General features: G+C 36.7%; 3 protein-coding genes across 5 annotated transcripts in view; 1 reads left to right on the forward strand and 2 right to left on the reverse strand.

Moving 5' to 3' along the window:
* ccdc186 (coiled-coil domain-containing protein 186) overlaps positions 1 to 16218 on the reverse strand; it is a 36340-nt gene extending 20122 nt beyond the window's left edge. For both annotated transcript variants that reach the window (XM_079845999.1, XM_079845998.1), the window contains exons 1-11: positions 16069 to 16218; positions 13005 to 13861; positions 11478 to 11604; positions 9639 to 9767; positions 8418 to 8630; positions 6746 to 6865; positions 5472 to 5576; positions 5076 to 5174; positions 4377 to 4463; positions 4144 to 4286; positions 2275 to 2530 (exon numbers count right to left, since the gene is read on the reverse strand). In XM_079845999.1, the coding sequence (XP_079702125.1) occupies positions 2275 to 2530; positions 4144 to 4286; positions 4377 to 4463; positions 5076 to 5174; positions 5472 to 5576; positions 6746 to 6865; positions 8418 to 8630; positions 9639 to 9767; positions 11478 to 11604; positions 13005 to 13840 (2115 nt within the window). In that variant the 5' untranslated portion in view covers positions 13841 to 13861; positions 16069 to 16218. The remainder of the gene's footprint in view (positions 1 to 2274; positions 2531 to 4143; positions 4287 to 4376; positions 4464 to 5075; positions 5175 to 5471; positions 5577 to 6745; positions 6866 to 8417; positions 8631 to 9638; positions 9768 to 11477; positions 11605 to 13004; positions 13862 to 16068) is intronic.
* A 601-nt stretch (positions 16219 to 16819) lies between these two features.
* LOC307116783 (endoplasmic reticulum-Golgi intermediate compartment protein 2) lies at positions 16820 to 21729 on the reverse strand. 2 transcript variants are annotated; one of them, XM_079801154.1, is made up of 14 exons: positions 21517 to 21729; positions 20022 to 20160; positions 19838 to 19946; positions 19509 to 19555; positions 19319 to 19386; positions 19195 to 19235; positions 19002 to 19103; positions 18702 to 18797; positions 18565 to 18620; positions 18233 to 18331; positions 17962 to 18059; positions 17717 to 17879; positions 17449 to 17528; positions 16820 to 17342 (listed from the first exon to the last, which is right to left on the reverse strand). In XM_079801154.1, exons 2-14 carry the CDS (start codon positions 20125 to 20127, stop codon positions 17328 to 17330), a joined length of 1080 nt encoding a protein of 359 aa, XP_079657280.1. In that variant the 5' UTR covers positions 20128 to 20160; positions 21517 to 21729; the 3' UTR covers positions 16820 to 17327. The 2 variants fall into 2 exon arrangements, with proteins under 2 accessions (XP_079657280.1, XP_079657281.1); XM_079801155.1 differs by having other exon boundaries at positions 16915 to 17342; positions 18233 to 18307; positions 21517 to 21613.
* Positions 21730 to 24703: 2974 nt separating this feature from the next.
* The window catches only part of tdrd1 (tudor domain containing 1), a gene marked incomplete at both ends in the record, with an annotated part of 31404 nt that continues 31100 nt past the window's right edge, over positions 24704 to 25007 (forward strand). The window contains 2 exons of the mRNA XM_079845567.1: positions 24704 to 24848; positions 24937 to 24995. Of these exons, the coding sequence (XP_079701693.1) occupies positions 24704 to 24848; positions 24937 to 24995 (204 nt within the window). The remainder of the gene's footprint in view (positions 24849 to 24936; positions 24996 to 25007) is intronic.

Here is a 25007-nt window from a genome sequence, read left to right on the forward strand (position 1 = left end):
TGTCTTTCTCTGCCTTTGAGAAAATGACAGGCCAGACTAGCCAATCCTGAAGTCTCCTGGTTTGACGTCCAAGCAGGAACGGTTTCCTCCCTTTCCTCCGCCCAGAGAATCTGGCACGCCCTTGCAAGCGCTCGAGAGATCATGGGTTGTGAACGAGTGAATGCTGGCAGTTTCTCAGTGTTTGGATGTACAAATGAAAACAGAAGTCTTTTTTCAGTTCCTTCTGATCTGTGATCAGTGATTTCTTATGTGTAGCTAATTATTAATATTCGTGCACACGCTGCGGCTTCTCTCTCTCCCGACAGAGCGGTGTTTTCGTGTTTTCTATCTTGTGAGTCAGTGTTTTTGTACGTCCTCGCCGCGTCTATCTGTTCTTAAATGTGCATACAGTCGGGAGTTTCTGCTTAACATTGGCAGAGCCACATCTTTAGAGATAAACCTCACACACGCCGAAGCTCGGCCTTCAACATCCCCGACCCCCAGTACTGCATCTGGCCCACAGCGGAGGCACCAAACGCGGCGTGAGATTAAGCAGAAGGGGGGTAAGCGTGAGGGTATCCGGCTAGGCTAGCCAGCTTTCCCCACAATAAACTGGATTACATTCGATTACTGCTGTTGTGTCTTTGTTTGCGCTGTGTAAGTTACTCAATGCGCGTCACTGACGCTTTTCATATGATTGGAACATATCTAGAAATAATGCTTTAATCAAACTTACTAACTCGTTCATCTCGCTGTAATGGTACATTGCATGTGTTACAAAGTTGGTAGAATAATGATGAAGACGGACTCGGCGTGACTGGGACTCGTGTTTATTCAGAACTCTCAGATACAAACACAATAAACTCGCGCTGACTGACAGCGCTGTCACAACTCAGTAGTTACTATAAATAACTTTGTTAGCAATCGCTCCGTCTCCGTGATGTCCGGTTCGCGAACGAATCATTCGTTTGAATCGGTTCTTTTTAGTGAACCGAGCCAGTTCACCAAATCGGACTGAATCGTTCTAAACGGTTCCCGTCTCGAGTCAGCGCTGATCCATAATTTACTAAAGTTACTAACTTTCTGACATGAGTGACAGCCCCTCCGACTAGAAATAAACTAATAACCTGAAGTATATTCTAGTAACTACAACAGTTCACCCTGAACTGAGACATGCTGAGAGAACTGATGTGAAGTGAACTCATGTCCATCCGTCTCACTGGCAGCAGTTTGTGCCTGCTCGTGCGTCGTAGACCTCGTTAAACCACGCCCCCTCCGCTCATTTCAAATGCAAAGATGTCAGCCAATCACAACAGTGGGCGTTTTTACTGAAGTCTCACAGCAGACACGCCTCTTGAAACAGGGCAGTCAGCCACAGGGCAAACAGCAGTATAGACAAAATGCCTTTTATTTCTAAATTATGACATTTAATGATGTAAAAATCATACTAACAATATAAGTACACCTTAGGAAACACTATAAAATAATAGAAAAATGCCATGCCATGGGACCTTTAAAGTCTGTGTAAAGTCAAAATTAAATATATGTTCTGAGTTTGTCACAGCACAGAAAAATATGTTATTAACCATCCAGCCAAATTTTAATGATAAAAAACAGCAAGTAAAAAAAATAGCTTATCAAAATCTTGAAAAAAAAAGCAGTATTCTCTGCTCTCAAATGCTGCGGGTGTGTCCGCTGTCTCCGCTGAAACCACGCCCACTCGTCGGTTTTTGGAAATTTAAATAAGGACACAAGCTGTATTGCAAGTTATCGCAACCAGGTAATATGCATTTACGTGACGAAGGCATAACTAGCTAGCAAAGTATAGGCTGTAGTAACTAACAGTATTTACAGTAACTCGCGATTGAGGCGGCAAACTGATGCAAATGCGCTCTAGATATTATATTGTTAGGGGAGGGGCCATGCTCAGTGGCTCCAGTGCGTCCCGCCCAAAAAATCCTGAACACAGAAATGGTGAAAAACTTCCACCAATTCAGTACTACACAGTTCATAGTCTTTGTAAAGTGTTTTTTTGTAACGCAATACATTTCTAACATTTATAATGTGTTTAGAAACAAATCTCGGAATTGCCTTTACAAGGACGTTAATGTGGCAAAAAAGTTACATCTACTTTTGATATTTAAAATAGTGCCTTGTACTGTATAGCCAACTACTTTGAGGGTAGGTTGACTGTAGTTCAACTACTTTTAATTACAAGTAGCTTGTTACTTGGCATGGTACAGTTTCTAAGAAATCTCCCCAACACTGATATACATACGATAAACATCGCCTTACCATTTCAGAGAGGGATCTCTCGGTGTCCTCTAGTTTGCTGTGCAGCTCTCTGGAGCTGTTGTTCAGTCTGTCCACCTGGGCCTGTAAGCTGTTGTTCTCAGACTGGAGCTGAGCATTTTTACTGGTCAATTTTTCAGTGAAGCCCAGTAGCTCCGCCTCTCTCGTCCTGCTGCCTTCAATGTCCCTCTGCAGGTCAGTGATCTGAGAGTTCAGATTCTCCACCTCCTCCCGCAAGGATGCAATTTCCTGATCATCCCTGAGAAAGACACGCACACATCAGACACGAGGACCAACACGTGTACAGCCCGTGTATTAAAGCGATTTCCACACTTTTCTAGTTTTATCATAAAGGTGTACCAGCATTCCCACCGGACCAAATGACTGCATAGACTACAAAAATGTGTCCGACTGAAGGGTCTAAATGAACGCACTAAAGACGAGGTTTATCATTCTTGGGAATACAAATAACTCATGTGCAATAGAGTTTTAAAATACCCTCAAAATACGAATAAGCTAACACAGCTGACTGACACGTTTATGTGCCCACCAGAAGTGAAATCAGAGCAGGCCCTGAGAGGCGGACACAGAGGTATGAATTATTCTGTCAGTGCTGCAGGGGCCCGTGTGATCACGCTACTGTGGATTCACATCCACCTGCAGTTCCTGCATCAGCAGGGTCCACCAACTGCTGGGAGATCTCTCAAGGTCAGGACGCTGTACTGATGCTCCATGTTCAACAGAAGCCAAGTGAGTCGGATGCAAATGTAATTCAAACATGCACATATGAATAAAGTCTGTAGTGTTATCTGAACTATAATAGACCTTAATCAGAGTAGACCGCATATTTATATCAACATGAACAAAAATGAGGTTGAGGAAAGGGAGTAAAGTCCAGTGTTATGGTGTATTGAATCAGCTTATCTTGTTATATTTTCAGTTTTCTTTTTAATTTCAGTTTTACTATTTTTGTGTGTGCTTTTGTCTTACTCTTTTTAGTTTTTTATATTTAAATTTTAGTTTAAGTTATTTTAGTACGTCAACTTAAAATTAGTTAGTTCCCAAGGCAACATTTGTAATTTTTGCCTTTTTTAAAGTCTTCATCTAACATTTTTATTTTATTTTATTTCAGCCTCATTTCAATTAACAAAAACTATTTTAAAAAGTTTTCATTAACAATTAGTATAATCTACTTAATATGTCACACAGTTGTCTTTGTTCTTCAAAGTAACAAATACTTTATATAATTATTTTCATTATATCATAAATTAACAAATGACAACATTATAAACATTTTAAATTTATTTAAATCAAAGATAATTTCAACATGCAAGTGATTACCTAATTCTATATATTATTTATATATTTTTATTTTTATCCAATTCATTTATACATTATGTTTTTCTATTTATTATGTAATTATTTCTACTTATTTATATGAACAAACATAAATTATTACCAATGAACTATAGTGCATCTAGTATAGTACATAAATATACTATATTTATAAATTAACAATAGCCTAGGTTAATAAATGCAGTAAAAAATGTTCATTGTTAGTTCATAATATGCAGTTCAATTTGTTAATTATATTTGCATTAATACCGCATTTTTAAATTGTTTCAACAGCAAATTTTGTTTGCCTTGCATTGAAATTGGAATCAGGATAACTGGGCTGGCATTGTGACAACTCGACAAATGGATCCGATTTTATAAGCTAAAAAAATGTGTTAGTGCTGAATATCAGATCTGAAAAGCAAATCGGAATTGGGTGCAGTGTAGACAAAGTTCAGACTCGATGAGCTTGTAGTTAAATGAATAATATATATGATATGGTTAGTGGTGGGTGGCTGTAGGCAAGAGTGTTCACACCTCTGGTGCTGCTCCTCTAGTCTAGTAATGGCAGAGAGTTTTTCCCTCTGGTTCTGGATCTCAGCCTTCTGTCTGTTAATGATCTCTCTGTATTTGCAGAGTTCGTCTTCCCAGCGGGGCCGTTCATCCTCCAGACACTTAACCTGAGAGCCAGAGAGAGTGCCAAAGCATCAGAACAATGTACTTTTACACAGAGTCATTTCAAAGAGTTATCTTTAGAAATGAGTTTCCACCTTGGTTCGCAGGGTGGTCAGTTCATCCATGCCTTCTTTAAAAGTCCTCTTCAGATCCTCCAACTCCTTAATCTTAGCCTTGTACATCTGCCAATCAAACGAAATGACCATGAAAACCCCTCTTTCGAACATCCAGCCATTGTTCATTATTGTAATCACAATCAGCAGAGGACGCCTGCTAGGCAACACTATGTTAATAATGCTAATGAGAATGCAAATGCTAATAGCACTGTTTCTTGCACAGGGGCGACTCATTGATAAGGGAGTACACACTCTCATTGTTGGCCTCGGGTACTAATGACGCTTGGTGAATGGAGGCTCATTTACTCATAAACACATTTAAAAGCAGGTGGCAAAATGCCATACGGACCAAGCAGCATATCTCAGAGGAGCAGTGGCAGAACGGCTAAAAGAAGCAAACCAAAGAAAAGATATATGAGGTGTAACATGAACAAACACTCAACCCCAAAAGCTGTAAAACTGACTTTATGAGGGCTCTGTGACCTAGAGAAACACATTACTCAAATATGAATTGAGAAAATTATATAATCAAATGATGATATATGGCTTGCAGTAAATATACAGTTCCTAGTAGGCAAGACTGTACTGATTTCATTCAAGCTTGCTGGATTTTTCTTAATTCTATTATGTTTATGCTCTTAAAACGACTTCTACTGAAGGGATGAAGTAAAACTGCACCTCTAGCTGGTCTGTCTGCTCTTGTTTGTGTTTCTCCAGCTCTCCTTTGGTCTCTCGCAGCTTTGCATCCAATTCATTTGACTTAATCTCCTCAGATTCCTGCAGGAGACAGAGAGGGAGGTTTGAAGTTTGAAAAAAAAAAAAAAGAACGTTCCACAGAAATCGCAAATGAGCTTATATCCCCCTAAATGAAGATAAGCCACACAAATTGTGTTGAGCGGAGGACTAACGCAACCATTTTCTAATAAACTACAGCAGAATGCACTGCTTGAAATGCACATCTCCAACTCATTATAGATAACGTACAACAGGGTTTGCATTCTACATGGATGGCAAATGTTTGTATATGGTGCCCTCTAGTGGGCACACTGATCTCATGTCATAAGTGAACAGTACCTGGTATGTGCGGATCATGTCCTGGCAGTTTTTTCGAATCTGTTCCGTCTCTTCTTTTGCTTGAGTCAGCTTGGCGGTCGTTTCTCTTAATCTGTCTTTTGTTTCCTGTTATTAAAGAGACATCTCAATAAAGTGAAATTAGCAGTAGAGTGTTGTTAATGTTATTAAAATCATTTTCAGTAATTTAAATAAAGCTGAAATATAATCAAATATAAATATTATAATTTTTTTTTTAATAAGTTGGTCTAAAGTTAAAATGAAAACTAAACTTTAAAAAATAAAAGCTAATATAATTATATATATATATATATATATATATATATATATATATATATATATATATATATATATATATATATATATATATATATATGTGAATGCTTGAGATATATATATATATATATATAATCAAGCATTCACATACCCACTTTCACCAAGCATTTTGTGATTTTGTTGAATACATTCAAGTGTTTAATATTTAAACTGTGATTTAACAATTCCCTATTTAAATGTTTTTTAGTTTTTTTTCCTTCTCGTTATTTCTCTCACACTTGTTGAGTATGGAATGTCACGTCTGTTACAGTGGTGGGCCCAAAGAGAATTTAAATCAGCAAATTAAAGAGATATTAAAAAAATAAACAAGAGGACGAGGCTAAGAAAATGTCAATTTTACATCTAAAACTATCATAACTATCAAAACTTAAATAATTATCAATTCTGTTTACATTATAAATTACACTCATCTTTTCAAATGGAGTGCCTTTACAATAACATAGAGGAGATATATATATATTTATAATCTTATGTAAAAGAATTGTGGAGAAAAGGAATGAGTTGGAGAAACTACTATAAATTCCTCTACCTCAACTTTAGAGTTTGGCTCTGTCATGCTGCTATAATAATGTGCCCTATCATAAAAAGTGAGTGTATTTCTAAAGGCCCATTCACAACAAGAAAGGTTACTATAAATATATCTATAACAATAATTACATTATTATAGCCATATTATTCTGCTGCTTTAAATGCCCGAGCTCTTGGGTGGATCAGGTGAATTCTGATTGGCTGTCAGTGTTTTTCATTGTTCATCATCTAGGAAAAAATAATCGCTCTTAAAGTGATTCCAACAATATCCTTTCTCTTTGTCATTATTGTTACTTCACAGCTGTAACAATAACGACAATTAGAGACAGCAACAATATCGATGGAATCACTTTCAGAGCAATTTTTACATTAAGTTAACTTTAAGTCTTTATTTAAAATGTTCTCTGGTTTACCTTGTGAGTGTCCGTTTCACTCTTCAGTTTGTTCTGGGCCCACTTTACTTTGATGACGTGAGAATTGATATCTTCCTTGACTTTCTCCAGTTCACGGGAAAGTCTCGTCACCTCGTTCTCCTACAGAAACATAATCAAAGACAACTCCTGAGAACATATACAGAATAAATGCATACTGTAGATTTCAAACACCACATCAAGCATCAAAACAAACCAGGGCTCTAGAGTGCGACCAATTTGGTCGCACATGCGCCCAAAATTTGTAAAGGTGCGACTAAAATTGTTCCTAGGTCGCACCGGTGCACCTTACGTCATTGCATGCGCTCAGCTGCCTCTCCACGAACGAAGCATTTGCCTCTCCTTTGACTGTCACTGAACTCACACACTCATGGTTGGATCATGTCGTGGTCTAAAACAATCAGAGACAGAGATGGGCAGGTCTTTGCCTCTGATTGGCTGTGGTCCAGATATTCCTGCTCCGCGCTGTGTGTGTGATTGAAATTGCGACCTGAGCAGCACCAGAGAATCAGTTACGGCAATCTGCGATCAGCAAGCTAAAAGCGACGCTGAAACGGTTTGTGAGTCCATTTCACTGAAGGTGTGTGTGTGAGCGCATGTGTGTGTGTGTGTGTGTGTGTGTGAGAGAGAGAGAGAATGAACGTGAACTTGTGCCGCCCTAAACTACTTCATTGTCAAGACAACCGCCTGTCAGTGAGTGTCAGCTCAGGTGGCGCGAGAATCAAAACATCTAGGAATAGCTCCGTATGTTTTAGGCATATTAAAAAAAGTCTAACGTTACATTAAGTGAAATAAGTCCTGTAACTTACTCACATCGTCAAGCAAACCACCAAAACAAAATCGTCGTGTGTGATCATTTGGCGGTCGCCATTTGTAATCTTCCTTTGAAGAGACTGGCAGAACGCGCTGCAACATTTCCCTCAGATACAGTAAATGCTTAACCCAGTCGGCGTCACCACTGTGATTGTGCATTGTTATATTATATTCCAAAAATAATCTCTTTGAGAATGATACTAGCTGATATATCTACTGTCCTACCTGAAACGCTAACGTTAGTGTCATTGTTAATTTGTTGTGCCTGCTGCAAAGTTACTTTCTGGCTCTTTGAAAAAAACGTTCAACCACGTTTAATCCTGCGGTGATCTACCCGTAATAATTCATAATTTCATTATAGCATTTGTTCCAGCTGGCACAATTTTATTAAGAAATATAAACAACTATAGGCTACTGTAGCCTACAATAGCCTATCAGTAAAGTTACCACATAATTATGACAATCATCAAAGAGTGATATATATATATATATCACTGATATATCATTGTTTATTATTTCATTATCTTTTAAATTAAGTTTTAACACTTTGTTTAAACTGTAGTTTTAAAATAGTAATGTTCAAAGCATTGTTTCCCTTTATTTTAATTCCTGTGTAGCTGCATATATTATGTTTTCATTTAAATAATATGTAAGAATGTATATGGAGTGTGATAAAAAGGTGACCTTGAAATTGTGGCGTTCAAGGTGACGCGAGCCGGGGGAAATTTTTTGGGTGCACCTACATTTTGTGCTGGTGCACCTAAATAAAAAAGTTAGGCGCACCAGTGCAACCAAGGCAAAAAGTTAGTCTGGAGCCCTGCAAACTTTTTTAATGTATGACCTTGGAATCATAGAGCTGTTGCAGGCGTCCTTTTTCCTGGGCCAGTGTATTTCCCCGCCGGGCCTGTTTGTCTACTTCTGCTGTGGCCTCCCGTAGCTTCTTCTCCAGCTGCTCCTTCTCCCTCCGCAGGTCCAGCGCTTCCTTTTCACCTCGGACATACTTCATCACCATTGTCTCCTTCTCCTGACGTGCCTCCTCACATTTCTTATTGGCCTGGGATGAGAAAACATAAATGTAAACACATGACCACACACTGTTTATGGATCATGTGAGATATGACACCTTATAGGCACAATTATTATTGGATGACCAATATATCGCATCGGCCGATAAGTTTGTTTGGCCAATGTTTCAGTCAGAAGCAGAATTGTAGTTTATTTTGAAAGCATGCGGGACATGCTGAGAACATCACGGCGAGAATCGGATCTCCCATTCTCAGTCTTCATTAGTTTACATCTCGTTTAGCCGTTCTGTCTAATAAATGATTATTAAAGAAAGGAAAAAAACAGACTTACTAGATTAATGAGTGCACTGGTTACAGTCGAGTGTTTGCGTCCTTTTTATTTAACTGCATATTTCTTTATTCGTGAAAAATACTATAATAGGATAACAAATATCACGATCACATTGTTGTTTTTTGTCATATTTTTCAAATTATTTATTTCTAATTTAGTAAAAAAGTATGTAAAATTGTTATGCATGTGTTTCATGGGCCACCCTGCTCTCTAAGATATTGGCATCAGCCATAAAAAAAAAAATCAATATCGGTCAACCATTACCAAATATACAACATCTATGATAACTTCTATGATTTATCATAGTTAATGTGTCCAGACTCCAAAGGCAGTGAAAGAGCAAAAGAGAGGGAGGCCCTCACACTTGACCGAGGAGTTTACATGAGAGCGAGGAACTGTTTGAACAAGTCCTGCCAAACCAAACACAACTCTCTTTCCACATTTTGTACATATTTTGTATGACGTTAGTCCTCAATATCTGAAGGCTGGACTTCACATTTAGCCGCTGTTGTGTGGGATTAAAAAAGGATGAGTACAAACCCTTTTTCAGTTTGTGCAAACATGATATCACTGTAAGACTGACATGATTTCATTTTAAAGATGCTTAAACACAAAAGGTATAAACTGCAAACCATTTAAAAAATAATTTAGCAGGGTTCTTATGCAGGAAGCCTTTGTTCATTTCTCCATAGCGATGACCTCTCACCTGTTCAAGCCTATAGGCAATCTCCCTCTGCATCTGCTGGATGGCATTCTTAGCAGCATGATCCTGGTGAACCAGTTTGTCTCTGGAGTCTTTTAGTTCCTTCATAAGTTCCTCCACCCGGCTTTCAAACTAGTAAAACAAGAGAGGCATTCAGTTAAAATGTCATGACTGCAGTAACCATAAACAAATTCATCATGACAATAACAGAGGCAGCTCTGACAGACAGTAGACAGATCAAGTTTACACAGCCAGCAAGTGCAAACAGTGACTAAATATATACTGGTGGTCAAAAGTTTGAAATAATTCAGATGATCCTTTAGAAATCATTCTAATAAGCTGATTTGGTACTCAAGAAACAGTTATTATTATCAATGTTTCCACACAAAAACAAATACTAACTTTTCAACATTGATAATAATAAGAATCAATGTTGATATGATAATAACTGATCACTAAATGAGCACATTAGAATTATTCTGAAGGATCATGTGACACTGAAGACTGGAGTAATGGCTACAGTTATTTTAAAATGTAATAATAATTCACAATATTACAGTTTTTACTGTGCTTTTGATCAAATACATTTGAAAGACTCCATTCAGGGTTTCGCAAAATATACGCTTCTCTTTCTGACAACCACAAATATAGGAACCAAGTGTTAAGTTTTTTTCACGGTGCTGCTATGAATGAAAAGTAAAGAGACAGGCAAGGTTTCATTCAGAAGAAGCGATTGTCTGTGTGACTTCAGATGCCTGTTCTGACTATGTGGAGAAACCATGACAACAAAACGTGCACAATAGTTTCACGTCATTACTGCAACACTTAATTACGGCTTCTCGACCATTCCCCTCCAAGCCACTCTGTTTGATTTGTGTTATTACCCCCTATGCCAGGGGGCTCTTTCAGATTGAACTGAACTACAGACTCTCTTAGCCTGGAGTCGCTCTCAAACAGACCCGCTTTTCCAGTATCAGATGAAAGCTCTTCAGGAAACAAGTGTTCTCTAATCAGTGCACAAGGGACAGTCATGGTTGTCCATCCAGATCCTGAAGAGGTATTTAAATAACAAATAATGCCATTGAGCTGAACACACCTAAAATCTGGATACACTGAAAATGAAACCTTAACATGAGGGCATGGCTATACACAATAGTTCAAAAGTTTGGAGTCAATAACATTTTCTATTTGAAAGAAATCAATACTTTCCTTTAGCAAGGATGCATTAAATGGATCTAAATAGAGAGTAAAGACATTTGTAACATTATAAAATTAAAATAAATGGTATTTTATATATATATATATATATATATATATATATATATATATATATATATATATATATATATATATATATATATACACACATTATATATGCTATTTCAAATTAAAGCTGTTCTTTTGAATTGTCTATCTAAATATTTCCAAAAAAAATTAAGCATCACTGTTTTCAACATTGATAATAATAAGAAATGTTGCTTGAGCACCAAATTAGCATATTAGAATGATTTCTGAAGGATCATCTGAATACTGAGGTAATGATGCTGAAAATTCAGCTTTGCCATTACATGAATAAATTAAATTTTTAACACATAATATTACTGTTAGTTTTTTTGCAGCCTTGGTGAGCAGTCTTCTTTCAAAAACATAAAAAAAGTTGTATATGCGTAGCTTTTAGATAATACATGAAAATTAAGGCAAATTTCAAATTGAATTGTGTAAGTTTTGCAACAATGGTTCTCGAATGCTTCCTTGTATTCCACTAGTTGGACAAACAGATTACACAAAAGACGAATAAAGACACACACACACACACACACAACAATATATAGTTGCCATTACCTTCTTAATGGTGCAAAGATGCTGTTTTTCCGTCTCAGTCCTCTTCTTCAGCTCATCCCTCATGTTGTCTTTCTCGGAGCAGATGCCTAGAATCAGCTCCTGATGTTTCTTATTCTCATCAAGTAACCTGAAACACAGTTGTCCAAAACCAGCTGTCACTACCAATGTTAAAACATTGTAATACACTGGAGCTGCTGTACTGGGAAGTGTGAAGTAATGCTTCTTCTGTTGTGTCCGTCTGTGAATAGCTTGTTGTCAGTGAGAAGCATATTTGTACTAAACTGGTGATCTAAACCATATCAAGAACAACAATTAATTGTTTTCAATAAAGTATCAGGCACCAATATGTGTCATAACATAGAAAAGACAATATTAACAGCAGGTCATGCAATGCAAAGCTGTTGACTGGTTCCAAATTTCCAATATGAGAGTCAGACCGATGCCCTTGCAAAAATTAATAAAGGCAGAACCGGAGGGGCTTGTAGAGCAGAAAGGCTCAGATTGACCACAGCATTAAATAATCAATAGCACCACAACCAAAGAAATCATAGTTGTGAGCTTGCAGTGTGAAGTAAATGTCATGAGTTAAATATGCAATGACCCGTGAAATAAAACAAAGACAATTCTATTGTGTTGTCTTCACTGAAATCATACCAAAATCATATATGCCCGGTTTCACAGACAAGGCTTAAATGCATGTTTGAGCTGTCTTTCCTGAAAGCAAATTGTACTGATACATCTTAAAATATGTCAGTGCCATTGTTTTGTTTCAAGATGCACACCGTTATAAAGCACGTTTATAAAAGCTACTTAAATGTCCTAATTGAACTGAAGTCTAATCCTGGTTTAATCTAAGCCTTGTCTGTGAAACCGGGCCATGTAGTTTGAAAGACTAAATAATTATTGCTTTGAATCATCCTAAAAAAAAGTGTGTGCACTGAAAAAACATCCGATTTTTATAATTCATTATATTTACTGGCTGGTTATTCATATAAAAAAATAGGCCTAGTTAAAGTCCAAAACGCATTTTTATAATGAATTATTATTATTATTATTATTATTTAAAAATATATATTAAAATGTTACAAAGAGAGAAAAACTAAATTATGTAGGCAATGCACTTTTAAAAAAATAAAAAATACATAATTTAATAACTGTATAATAACATCAGTTTAAAAAAAATCTATAAAATTGTTATAAAATATAATTATTATTATAAATCTATATATAATCTATTACATATATTTGTTATACAAAATACAACTGCTGCAGGTGTCTTTTAAATAAATATAATATAATCTATATAATACTGATAATTCATAAACTCATTTACCTTGATTATCTGACACTGGGTACATTTTATTGTCACACACTGGCGGTGAAAGATAGTGAAGTTTATTCTCATGCAGGTAAGAATGGCAAATTCAACTAATGATTTACAATCTCCTGCTGCTATAAATCTAACACCAGCAGCGGACTATAACCTCAAGTTGAGCTGATTGACATAGCTATTAATCAACAGCCTACCTCTTGATGGCTTTCTCCTGTTGGGAGTACTTGTACTGTACACACTTCTCAAATAAAGCCATGGAGTTCTGGTCCTTCTGAAGCCCATTGGGTGGACTTCCCTTTCGGACGCTTTCTGACTGACTGTTCAACAGTTCATCCTCCAGCTCATCCAGCAGAGACTCCTGAGAAAGAGAGCGCTGGATCTCAGACAACAGCTTCCTGCTGCAGTCAGTGTCATATGGGTTCATATTAGAGTTGGATTGTGAGTTTTGGGGTACTGAAACAACATCTGGCAGTTCCTCGCCCTGAGCAGCTGGTGTAGGAGTCAAAGGAGTTCTGTTAAGTTCTGTTGGCCCATTCAATGCATCAAACTCTGTGGATGAAAAATCATCCGTCCCATTTAGAACAGACGGAGATGATTCTTCTACCTCGTTCTGAGTCCCACCTTCTGACTCTGAAACCACCCCCGCTGGTTCCTCAAGGCCAGAAACGAGTTCTCCATCAAGAACAGCAGGAAGTAATTCTACAACACTGTCATGGACAGCTGTTGGAGTCCTGGCATCGTCAATGGAGGCCGTTCCACTGTCACAGCTAGTGTTCCCATCACCCTGTGCTTGTTCTCCAGGTCCATCCTCTTGCTGAACCTCTGTGTGACCTTCTCGGTCCACACTACCTGAAAGAGTACCATCCAGCTCAAGACTATCCAGCTCAGTGTCTTCATCCTGTTCTTTTAAAACAGGTTCACCCTCATCGCTGAGGACATCGGTTGACCCTTCCGGAACCAAGTTGACCTCTGAACTTTGGGAGGGGTCAGAGGCAGGGGTCAGTTCGCTCTGACAATCCAACGGCTCCATGATCTCCTTCAGCTACTGGCACTGGAAAACACAATACACACAAGTGACTCACACATGCATGTGAAACTCAAAACAATGCACCTCCCTACTAAAAACATGACTTTTATGATCAGCCGCCGTAAAACATCTTTATCAAGGGATCAACAGGTCAAATAAAGCAGACATGGCTATTTTACATTATCAGATTTCCGTCTATCACCAGGAAATAGGGATGTTGTGTACAATTTTTGTGCACACACAGTCTCGTCACACCTGCTGTCATGATACTGCCATTAATAGAGCAGAGTAGAAAAAAGTAGATTACTGCAACTGTCCAAACCCACTCATTTCCATGATTGAGGTGTGGTCCTTTCTTTCAAAATAAGGACACGACTCTCCTTCCACCCAGAGGCAGTTTTGTGATGCCAGTATTGTAAAACTAAGGTGGCCCGCCTTTCTCACACCCAACTTGCCTGATACATCATTGTATTTAGTGGCTTACTGCATTGCATTCGCAGATAAATGCCTATAGATGACACTGGAGCGCTCAACAGGAAATACTTGGCATTATGGAAAAAGACACTGATTTTGTGTGATTCACACTGAATGAGCGAAACTGGGGCAGAAGCCCATCCAGCAGGATAATCAAGAATGTGTTGCAAATACTATCAGAATGAGTCTTACAATGTAGGGCTATTTTGAGAGCTTACTGTGAGAGTTAACTAGTGTGCGAGAAAGAGGAATAGACCTTAACCCAAGCACCTTAAACTCACATGAGGTTCATTTTTTAATCTTGTGTTGCAAGTTCCCTCAAAAAACATTCTATTTTTGTAGGGCCGTTTACAACATTGTTTTATCTCATTTTCCTATTAGCTTCTTAACTCTGTGAATGTTTCTACACTTGGGAAATGCAATAGACCAATTTTTTAACTGTCAAAACCTTTTTAATAATATGTCAGTGCTTTTAAAATTTAGTAAATGACAGAAAATTCTGTTTAACATAACCTATGTAACATATACCAAAAAGCATTACCACAAAATATATCCAAACGCATTGTTAGTGGATAATACACAATTTCTGTTTTCAGATTTTATTTCAGTGGACTGAAAAAATATGAAAATCTGTATTTAGTGCAGTACATACTATATAACATTTATCATCGTGATGTAATCATTATTTTATTATATTTATTAACATTTATTCTTGCAAAGAACACAAATACTGTTTGAGAAACAAGACTTGTCTGTAGTAGGAAATGATGTGCGACTGCCAATAACTCAACTAAAACTTTACAAGGTCACCAGGTTCTCATGCCTCTCTTCAGACATTCTCAACTGTCAACTAGCACCAGACTGACACGTTTCATATTTTTCACCCACAGAAACTGAGTAAAATACTTATATTACTTATAAAAAATAATAATTAAAAATGGGTGCTAAACGCAATCACACTTTTTAGATGAAAAACTCACATTGAAGAGTTAAGCAATTTCCTGCCCAGGTTAACTTCCTTTTTTCCTCTTTCTTATCTGTGTTTTAACTGTCTTTATCTTTATCCTCAGTCATCATCCTGTTGGTACATTTCTTCTGTAGTTTTACAGGGGTATGATGGACAGTGCTCAGCCCACAAAAACAACCAGGCACATTTTCTCGCACCAAACGAGTTATATTTTATCTATAAACAACAGTAAAAGAGGACTAATAGCAAATAAAAGCAGTAATGATCATTATAGTATTCATTATTTTAAGGCGAGTGACAGATAACATTACTGCTGTTTCCACACAGGTGCAGTTAGCTTTAGCACACCGGCTAACCTTTCCAAATATATCACATTTTACGTGTTAATGACAAAACCCCAGCGTTGTCCACACGAATTAAAAGAGATATGGTGTTAATGTAACTAATTATAGAATAGTAAATTATTTTAAACCCCTAAAATACAAAAATACACATGTGTAATTGTGTTGTGTGTTGATCTAGTAGTCCTTCATAACATTCTCAGGCTGACGACAGATCAGATGAGTTTTAACCGCTATAATTGATTATAACAAGACATTTAGCTTGCTGTGATGATATGACAAGAGTGCATTTAATTCTTATAACGTTAGATTATAAGTATATAACAATAAAGTATATCAGCCAGCTGCCATTGAGTTCACCCAATGACTTAGCTTTCAGGCTATTTAAATAAACATTCGCTTCTGTAGGATCTAACGTTAGATATTTTGGTTTACAATATGTGACTTACCGGTTATGTTAAATCCATTTAAAATGCCACACACACGCTGCCGTGATAAATAGTGAGTGTCAAGTCCGTGTGAGAGTGATCTCCTCCCGAGGTGACACATCAACAATATGGCCCCTGAACGCACCGATAGCGAAGAATTCCGAACACCGAGATGGCCAGCAGGCAGTTACCTAGAACGCAGGATCAAATACTGCCAAGAGGGGGAGCCAAGTCGCCCAAATGACTTTTCAGGAAAGTTTCTAAAACCACATTAATTGAATTTAAATTTATTTGACCCAATGAGGTGTTGAAATACTTATATTGGTAAGAAGCGTGCAGTCAAAAATGTAAATACGTGTTTTGGCTATATGTTCTTATGTAATCTCTATCAAACCAAACGGTAGTTAAATCAAAAGACCGGAAGTCACATATGGTTAAAGGCCCTTCCCTCTTCTAGGTTTGCTGTGTGTGTGTTTGTTGTTAATGTGGCGTTCCAACTGTTACATTTTATGGTATTTTTACATTACATTTTTAATATAGCCTAACTATAATATTTTATATAGGCCTATAATAAATATGATTATGCTTATAGAAAGTTAACAGCACATTGTTGGGGCAGAATGTGGAATAATGTGTCTTCAAATAAGATATAGAAAATAAAATGTGACATTTTATCCAATTAATAAAATAATAAATGTACAATCAACAGATTAACTGATTATCAAAATAAATGCTAGTGCAGCCAAAATAACAAACAACTTCTGAGTAGGCTACTGCATTAAATAATTTAATTTTGTGTACATCTATTTTGATGTCTTTAAAATGTTATATACTGTATAATGGACAACAGCCACCTTCAAAAGGTTAACAGGGTAGGACAGTTCAGTTTAATTTGACATGACAAGGCTTGTGATTAAAGTCATGAAACTACAAGCTTCAAAGATAATTGAATTCTGACATGTAAAAAAAACTTTATTTCTCACTTTCTATACAAAATCATGGTAACATAGGCATTTTTATATTGTCTGACAATCATTACAAATATTAGAAAGTAATTAACAATGGGAGATTTAAACTAGTCTTTGTCCCCTTGTTGAAAAAATTATGATGTAATGAAAAATTAAAAGTAGGCCTATAAACGTATATGAAATTTCAGTTGGGTGTAGGCCAATATAAAATAATCTGTGTTGGTTTATGTGATCCAGGACCAGGATCCGATGTATGCTTTTCATTTGTCACTTTGGATAAAGGCCTGAATACTGTAAATGTTCCAGGCTGTCCTAATCAGGGAGAACCTTGAAAAACACAGAACCCAATTAGTCAGATCAGCACATTATTTATAGTTGTACTTACTTTTCAAGAGAGTGTCATGCATCGTGACTTCTAAATGAAGTGACTCACCTCCTTGGACTGATTTCCACCAAGTTTAAAACGACAGCAGATAATGTCAACAAAATACCCAATCAATCTGTGAAGCAGGTCTGTGTCAAGAAGCACAGCAGAAGAAAAGTCAATTAATGTTTGGCTATGATTTGTCACTATCAACATTTTGTGTACTTGATAATATGCTTTATAATATTGAAAACGACTTCAACAATAAACAATATAACTTGCTTTAAACAATAAAAACACTGTAATTGATTTAGACTGATATATGTGTGAAAGTTACCTGAAGTTGAAAAGATTCCCCCAACGATGCCACACAATCTCACAAGAAACACAGAGAGAGGCATATGCTCCTCACTCACCCTCACCATTAATGGGCTCAGTTTATACTTAACAAAGATCCCAGTTAGACCACGGCTGCCTTTCTCATGGCTCACAACCCGCTCCTGTATGACAAGGCAACATGATCAACAGCGACGCACACTTTCACACAGATTCACACGCATGCACAGGGCACACATAACCTACCCTTTCTGTAACAGAAAACTGGTGCATGTCCAGTGAGACATCTGATGTGTGCAGCTTGGTGGGAACAACTGTGACAAAATACTGAAACAGCATATTTTCTGAAAATACAGATTGAGAACAGTTTTACAATCAAACTGCTGGTACTGCATGAGACATTCTCTAATTATTTATCTACATCTACATTTTTTGCATACATCATATCTATAGACTCTGACTGTATGTGCTGGGTTGTATTGGACAAACATTGAACTAGAATATTAAAAATACCTACGCTCTAATGTAATTTTTTCCGTGCCATCAAGGGGATTGATGTGTCCAGGAACATCGTTTCCAAAAGACAAATGATCTATTCGATGTGAGAAGTTAAATACTGTTGAAAAAAGCGAGAGATAATTCTGGATTTGCAATTAATAATGTTAGAAAAGAACTGAATTTCCTTTACATATGAATAATACAATTATCTAAAAAGACAAATTGCAATGTGTGAGTCCTCCATCTAGAGGATATCTAAAGAATTACATGAATTTACTGAAATTTGTCTTTAAAAGTTGACAACCAGATAATTGAATTAAAATCTGTAAATAAAAAAAAAGTAAAACGTACCTTCTTTAAGGATTAATGAAGCAAAATGGGCATGACCTCTGATAGTATCAATTGGTCTATGAGGACAGAATCAATCAATAATTTCATGTAGCATGTAGAATGCAGCTGTATTTTTGTTGCTAAAAGTGTATACTTACTTGCCTAGTGTGATGTGGAAGTTCCCTGCCACTTTACTGACATAGATTTGTCCATGTATCCTACATGCATTCTGGGATTCGGATGCAGAATCATTTCTGTGCAAAGAAAAAACAGAAACAGTGGATGATTAATTCATTGTTTGTAAGGGAAAAGCTTTAGCTCCATCATGTTTGATCAAATCCTTAATAAAATTGTGTATTGTGTCTTTCATTTTTGTGGATTTAAATAATACCATGGTTATTTATTCCTAAACTATGATTACATGTACTTTATTGCATCATTTTTTTACACTGATGTACCGTGAAACTGGGTCAGAAAAGTATCCTTTCAGCGCTGATTTAAAGAGTACATCTTGAAGTGAACGCTCTTCCCTCAGTCTGTTTTGAATCTGCTGTAATATCCTTAGATACAATCAGAGATGATGAATTATAATGCACACACATATTGTCTGGACAACTGATGTAAGTGAAAACTGACAAACATTGTACATACTGATACCACATTTTTGCCTGTGGAGAGGGTTCGAAGCTAACCTGAAAAACAAAACCACAAAACAGTTGCTAGTTAACAGTTATCTAATGAAATCTGAAATGCAGTATGGTTTGCAGTTACTTACAGGATCATATTTAAGTTCCTTTGATGCAATGACAGTGCCAGCAATATCCAACACATCTGCACCCAGCCCTAGACAAGAATAAGGGTTTAAAACCTTTTACGTCAGATAAGTTGATTCAGAATATTAATACAGTAAGTCCAGGCATAAAACAATACGAAAAACAATTCCAGTGCATAACAGATGCGCTTACGTTCACATTTCATGGCAACTGTGATGTCAATTTTTATCTTCAAATTACTGTAAAAAACAAAACAAAACAACGTCAGGTCTGGTCTTTCCCCCCCTCCCCATTTCTTTAAATATGTATATGAAAAATCACAATAAATATATAGGGATGAATTCAGGGTGATTTGGACACTTTTTGCCATTGAGATTTAAAAAGTGTCCCAATCTACCTAAATCCACCCCTATCTGTAAACATGGCAAATAGGGTGAATTCAGGTTGACTGGCACACTTTTTCCAAGTCATCTCACTGGCAAAAAGTGTCCCAATCACCCTGAATTCACCCCTAAACACACCTGGTAAAATCTGAGTCTACTTCGTATTCATATTTCATCCATGAGTCCTGGTACACAAGAAACTCTGATATGGTCAGAAGTGCCATGAGGAGGAAAACAATCAGCGACACTGGAGAAGAGAAAAGAAGTCAATCAGTGACAGGTAACATACTATCATATTAAAACGGCAAATGTCAAAATTCACCTGTGCCTCCAAAAGCTGATGTTACAACATAGCTCTCTGGAACTTTAGGAAAGGCGTCTAGTTCTTTCACTATATCGATAGTATTTTTTCTGTTCAGCCTCTTCATTGTTTAGTGGATGTCAGTAGATTTACCTTAGTCCTGTACATGCAAAAACATGACTTTACAAACTAAAATATATCATCATACCATATCACAGTACATTAAGACAATTGTCTTGTACTACAAGTTTTCTAAAATGCAATGTTTTAATATGCAATTAAATATGCACTAATTTGCTCAAATTTCCACAACAGAAATCTGAACATTGGATAAAGTCTAATGTTCCAAAATCCCTTGTTTAATTTTTATTGACATTCGAGTTAAAGGTTTTTACAGATTGAAAGGGATTTTGGATATTTTATTATCACTCCATAAATCAGAAATAATATTGTCAACAGCCAGAGAAAAAAAAGTGTCACCAAGTTTTAGGAATAACATGTTATATGTTAAATTTCTTTGCAAAAACCTTCAGAATATAAATATAATACAACTGGAAAGTTGAGAAAACGGCTATATATACTTGAAATCTATAGACACAAATACATAAAATATAATAAATTAAACACTTATAATAAACACTGTATTTCCCTAATCTGAATTGTTTTTCCTGTAGTACCTTAAGGGGATAGTTCACCCAAAAATTCAAATTCTGTCATCATTTACTCACCCTCAAGTTGTTCCAAACCTGTGTGAGTTTCTTTGTTCTGCTGAACACAAAAGAAGATATTTTGAAGAATGTTTGTAACCAAGATGATAGAGCAACCATTGACTACCATAGTATTTTGTTCCCTATATGGTAGTCAATGGTTGCTCTCTCTGCTTGGTTACAAACATTCTTCAAAATATCTTCTTTTGTGTTCAGCAGAACAAAGAAACTAATACAGGTTTGGAACAACTTGAGGGTGAGTAAATTATGACAGAATTTTCATTTTTGGGTGAACTATCCCTTTAAATTAACTGAGAACTACAATGAGGCAACAAGTGTTTGATTCCAACGTTATATTGGTACATACTTTAGTTAAATGAATGAAAACACTTTTACCCCCGGTTTCATAGACAAAAGTCTATGTCTAGTCAGACTAAAATGCATGTTTTAACTGAAAGCAACATATCTTAGCATATGTCAGTGCCATTGTTTTTTTGTCTCAAGATGCACACCAGGAATGTTTTTTTCTTAGGCACATTTATAAAAGCTACTCAAATGCCCTAAATGAACTAAGGCATTGTAATCCTCGTTTAATCTAAACCCCGTCTGTGAAACCAGGCCGCAGTGCCTGTCTTTCTGACTTAGCTGCTGCACACAAGCAAACAGCTAAATAAGATCATCCTTCCCAAGTTCAACCAACTGAAATAAGGCTATATTTGAGTTAATTTCTGCACAAACAACTCTAAAAAGCAAACTGACATTAAGTCTCAACAAGACTGATGCAAATAAGGATTAAATATCTGTCTTACCTTTTTCAAAAGACCTTTAAAACTAGGCTTTACTACTTTCCAATGGGACCGTGTATTTGCTGCCATTCAAATGTGTGGTTTTGCAACTACTTGCCACATTGCAGAACAGCTGGTTTTTCCGGCTAAACAAAAACCTAGCACAGGTTTCCTTAGCACAGAACTGACAAAACTGAAATACATTAGGCTGATACATCCCTTATTTACTTATGTTATACTGCGGTGTAAACTGACATAGGTTTTGTCTTATCATGGCAGAAGCTTTAGCCAGAACCAATTTGGCAATTCAGTGACAAAAATATCTTATGACAAAAAAATGTATTCACAAATGTAAGTGTAACAGTGGTGTGGCTGTAATGAAGCGCACAACGATGGCAAATACAAGCACACAGGCTTTAATCACAGACCTAACACATAGGAGAAACATAGAACAAACAAAGCACAACCACATCCAACATAAGCAAAACAAAGAACCAAGGGCTTAAATACACAGGGCAAACAAAGGGAACTAAATGAAACGAAGGGTGAAATTAATCAGTAACTATGGAAACAAACAGGCACAGGCTAGGCCTAACTGCCTTATAGGCAATGACTCTGCAGGCAGCGTTTGTGCAGAAAGGTACCTCACGAAACTGATTTTGGGCTGACTTCTGAGGCAGTGTAACAGTTTAATGATCTACAGAAATTAGAGCGAGCTTTGGTGAGAACTAAACAAATATTTAATTACTACAATAGTAATTTCTCATTTGAAATGACATCAGAAGTGGAAAATGTTGGTCAAAAACTAAATATTTACACAAACTGGCCAGCAACTCCAACTTTCATACACTTCACTGTTAGTTACCAAATGGCATGCGTAGGATTGTGGGATATAAAAGGCATACATTTATGTTGCCTTCAAAAATCAGATGAATGTATCTCAGGAGACAGGAAGTGAAGCTAATTTGATTCTAGTATGCCTTGATGCCTTCTTACCTTGGATCGTGTCCTCCAAAGGCAGCATTTTTAAGTTTTCGGATGCAACCTAGGAAAGGGTCAACTTCCAATGACAGGGAACAAGGAACCGCACAGAAACAAACTAAAACCTATGGGACTGTAAGTGGAAACTTCATTTTTTTTTTCAATATATTATATATTTCAATTAATTTTATCAATATATTTGAACAGTGGAGAGGGTGTAAAGAAGCACAAAACAAATAAGACTCTTTACAGAAAACTGTATGCATACATTTTATATTGAAATTTTTCTTTGAATTCCATTCTAATATAATAAATGGAAGTTTTATCTTAATCCACCATGTAGCCTATATATTATTTTAACTGATTTTTTTTCCCCTCTCGTCTATTTCTTAAAATTGTAATGTGTATATTTTACTTTTAAATAAAGCATCACAACAATGAGACGTTACCTTGCAATGACTTTTTATATGCTAGTAGTCAATGTGAAAAGCAGAAAGCTCCTCAGTCACGTGAAGTCCTTGGGTCTCAGAGAGGTCGTTCAATTGCGCATGCGCATAAAATCCTTACAGCACGCGGTGGTGTCGAGGGTAAGAACATCTCCATCTTTTATCTCCGCAATAATACATTCGGAAAAGTTGTTACGTACTTGTATTTATTTAAGGTACACTTATTAAGTTGTCTTACCTAGCATATGGGACAAGCTGAAGGGCATATTTGAATAAAAACTCGCTCTGGCTATTAACCTGACAGGCCACGTGTAAACCGCTCTGCGTTTGTCTCAGAATCATGGCTTAATTATATTCAAAACCCTGGATTTTGTAGTTAGTTCAGGGACTATAACTTCAGTTCACGTTTATAGAAAAGCAAAAGTGTCTGTATGTATCCAGGGCCTAACTTTTTGCCACACCTGAGCGCACGAGGCTGCATGCGTGTGCGTAGTTTCTAAATGGTCCTGTCGTCTGCTGTGTTCAATTTTGTTTAATGTTTGCTACATTCAGGAAGTGTACTTTCTTAGAACAGATACAATAAAACATTTGTTAATATATCTGACTGCTTGTATTCATTGGCGAAAATGTAGCATGTAGTACTGTAATATTGAAAATTGAAGATGCAAAGCATCGTGATGTATCGAATCGTTGACATGATCGTAATCGAATTGAGACGCGAGGCCATTGACGATTTGCACTCCTGCAATTCTCAGGTACATAAATTGAATAGTGATCAAATATAGAGTACCACTGCATTCTTATCTGTAAAAATTAAACAGATACATTTTTATTAAAGTTGCAATGGTTATTCAGTCAAGAGCAGTGAGTGGTTTTTCTTTGTTTTTTGTTGTTTGAGTAACATTAAGGACATGTATAAGGCTGCCGCAATCAGATAATATTGACTTCCAGAGTAATATACTGATGCTTTTTCCTCCATAACTGTTTATATTCACTTAAAGGGATAGTTCACCCAATAATGAGAATTCTGTAATTTACTCACCCTCAAGTTGTTCCAAACCTGTATGACTATTTCTTCTACTGAACACAAAGGAAGATATTTGGAAGAATGTTTGAAACCAAGCAGATCTTGGCAGCCCAAGTCATACAGGTTTGGAATAACTTGAGGGTGAGTAAATTACAGAATTTTCATTTTTGGGTGAACTATCCCTTTAAGACATAACAATGATACTTGACAATATAGGCACTTTCATGCGCAATTCAATATTTGTACACTGTCCGAGACTCTGAGATCTGGGCGCACGCTTCAGATGTTAGCGCACAGATAAATTCCCACACAGCTAGTAACGAATCAAGTTCCCTTTCGCATCTTGCGCTTAAATATTTCAATTAGCAAGGCTTAAACTTTCATGGCGATGCAGCACTGGCCCGTCATCTGTCCCGATTGTCATTCATGTTCACACATTGCATTGCTAGAATTCATAAAAATATTACCGGCCGATTGGCCCTCCATGTTCATTAAACCTTATGTTTCAGTCATCCTGCTTGAGATATACCCATCTGTAGTTCTAAGCAAACACACCTGAACCAAATATTGAAGTTCTCTGGGTTCACTTAAAATCTGCTACAATACACCTGTCATTTTCAAGCTAAACTCTGCAGGAAGCAAGATATCCAGGTGCAGGATTGACAACTATACACATACATACACACAAACTCATTAAAGTCAAAATAATCAAACACTTATTGTGTATATTTCACCTCGCAGTGAAACCAAGGGAAGAATGAATCGAGCCTTTACTCAGACTTTGGTGAGGCCCAATCTCCCCCTGAGGAGACCAGCGACTGGACCGAGTTCACTGAGTCCTAGAGGACCATCAATTCAGGAGCTAGCACAAGAACATCTGCTAGCGAGTGACATTCTAGATGGTATTGGTTAAATGTTTTCGAGTATTAGACATGCATGTCATTGACTCTTGAAACCTACAATCTAGACAATTTTCTGTTTCCACTTTAGATTCTAAAAGTGATGCTGTCAGAAAGGAGAATGTGACTTCTGCAAGAAACAGCCAGAATGTATGTATATGA

The sequence above is a fragment of the Gobio gobio genome (assembly GCF_949357685.1).
Source record: "Gobio gobio genome assembly, chromosome: 20".
NCBI classification, from domain to species: Eukaryota; Metazoa; Chordata; class Actinopteri; order Cypriniformes; family Gobionidae; genus Gobio; species Gobio gobio.

Coding starts and splice junctions, on each gene's coding strand:
- LOC307116783 (XM_079801154.1), bottom strand. CDS start 20,127: ATGAAGAGGCTGAACAGAAAAAATACTATCGATATAGTGAAAGAACTA. Junction 19,556..19,837: donor GTAGACTCAGATTTTACCAG/GTGTGTTTAGGG, acceptor TGTTTTTTACAG/TAATTTGAAGATAAAAATTG. Junction 19,236..19,318: donor AGGAACTTAAATATGATCCT/GTAAGTAACTGC, acceptor TTTGTTTTTCAG/GTTAGCTTCGAACCCTCTCC.